This window comes from Elaeis guineensis, chromosome 4 (assembly GCF_000442705.2).
Source record: "Elaeis guineensis isolate ETL-2024a chromosome 4, EG11, whole genome shotgun sequence".
Lineage (NCBI taxonomy): Eukaryota > Viridiplantae > Streptophyta > Magnoliopsida > Arecales > Arecaceae > Elaeis > Elaeis guineensis.
The window spans coordinates 35,711,587-35,713,213 of NC_025996.2; the positions used below are offsets into that span (position 1 = coordinate 35,711,587).

General features: G+C 38.1%; 1 protein-coding gene across 2 annotated transcripts in view; it reads right to left on the bottom strand.

Annotated features, from left to right (window-relative positions):
* Positions 1 to 771: 771 nt before the first annotated feature.
* LOC105036417 (uncharacterized) overlaps positions 772 to 1,627 on the bottom strand; it is a 23,673-nt gene continuing 22,817 nt past the window's right edge. For both annotated transcript variants that reach the window (XM_073256301.1, XM_073256302.1), the window contains one exon: positions 772 to 1,221. In XM_073256301.1, coding sequence (XP_073112402.1) covers positions 1,127 to 1,221 — 95 coding nt within the window. In that variant the 3' untranslated portion in view covers positions 772 to 1,126. The remainder of the gene's footprint in view (positions 1,222 to 1,627) is intronic.

Here is a 1,627-nt window from a genome sequence, read left to right on the forward strand (position 1 = left end):
TAATAATCGCATGGCCTTTTAAAAAAAAAAAATTTGTGGGACTACGACAGATTGCACCCCCTTTTTTCTTCCTGGCCATTGAAGAGCAAGGTTTCTACAATCATTCCAAAAAAAGAGAGTCGCATTTGCAGACTAAGAGCCCCACAGCGCACAGCCACATTTTTCCGGAACGCATGAGCTGAAAGTTAGTCTCCGTCGGTGTGCGCCCAACCTCCACTCTGAGTTCTGTGGTTCAGGTCAGTTCCAAACTCCAATCTGAGTTTAGGCTCACCCGACAGCTGGATTTTTGGCTTCTCTGGGACAGTTTGTAGCTACAAGAACAACTTGCGTTTGGTAACAGTTGATTTACTAAGAAGAAGAGGAAAATAGCAGTGGAATGTCATGCTTCGTTTGGGATGATCCAAGCAAAGACTTCCTTTTATACTCTGAGCATATAGCATCTCTTGAGATCGACTGAAACATAATAATATGTTCTCCATCCTAAAACTGTCACCAATTCTGCTGCCGCAATAAACAAAACATGGCGAATGCACAAGAATGGCATCAATTTATGTTGTCAGCTTTCAAACCTGCAAATAGTGCAGAACTTTTCCTATCAAATGTACATGATTAAATATTGCAGTATCTAAATAATGTTGGTCGACTTCTCATCGTGCAGATCTGCATCACATTTATGCTTACGCAACTTTTGTAGTTTGATGTTTTTTTCTTTTCCTTTCTGTAATTTATCGGCTTCTGAAGTCCTATTGAGAACACTGCAAAAAATGTAACTTACCAAAACCCAATACCTGATGGAAACACCTGAGATACACCAGTATTCACAACAGGCCGGCATACTTCCCCACAAAACTAAGATTATCTCATGCTTCAGAGGTTTTATAGACTCACATGTTCTAATAAATCTTGTCCACATTCTACATGCACTTTGCATTATCAATAGATGCAAAGTCTTTCTTTCGAGACTCTGCATGTCTAGCACCATTGGTTATACTTCAGAAGCACTTAGTAGGCTTCATCCTCCTCTGACAGGGTTATGTATTTGATGAGATATCTGTGGAGAAAGTGCAGCAAAAGGGAGCTCTCCTGGTTCATAAAAGCCACATACAAAACATTGATTTGTCTCAGTTCAACCTTCCTCCCAGTCAATGTCATCCTCATCATCGCCAGATGCATCAGCTTCAACATTTAGATCAGCCAGTTTGTATGTCCCACCTGTATTGCCTGTTATCATTGAATACATAGTTAAAATGTTTTAGAAGATTCTAATAAGCTACAAGAATCCATTAGCATAAATAATAATATTAAAAAAATTAATAAAAATGTGTATATCAGCATCTTAAAATTCCAAGATGATATACATTTACAGGCTGACTTAGAAGACGGAAAAAAAATGATGGAATCAACAACATCTCTTTATTGGCTGATTGTTCCGATGTTTACTCTTAGATAAAGAAATCAATGCTCCTACACAATCACATAAAAAAGTATGTATTTCCAAGAAAGAACACGAAGTGTGGGGTTATTGGAGTTGAACCAAATTCACACTCCTGACATGACTTCTGTACACTCAAGAAGGAATTTGACATCGATAGCATTCATAACATCTCAACATTTGACCATATGAGAT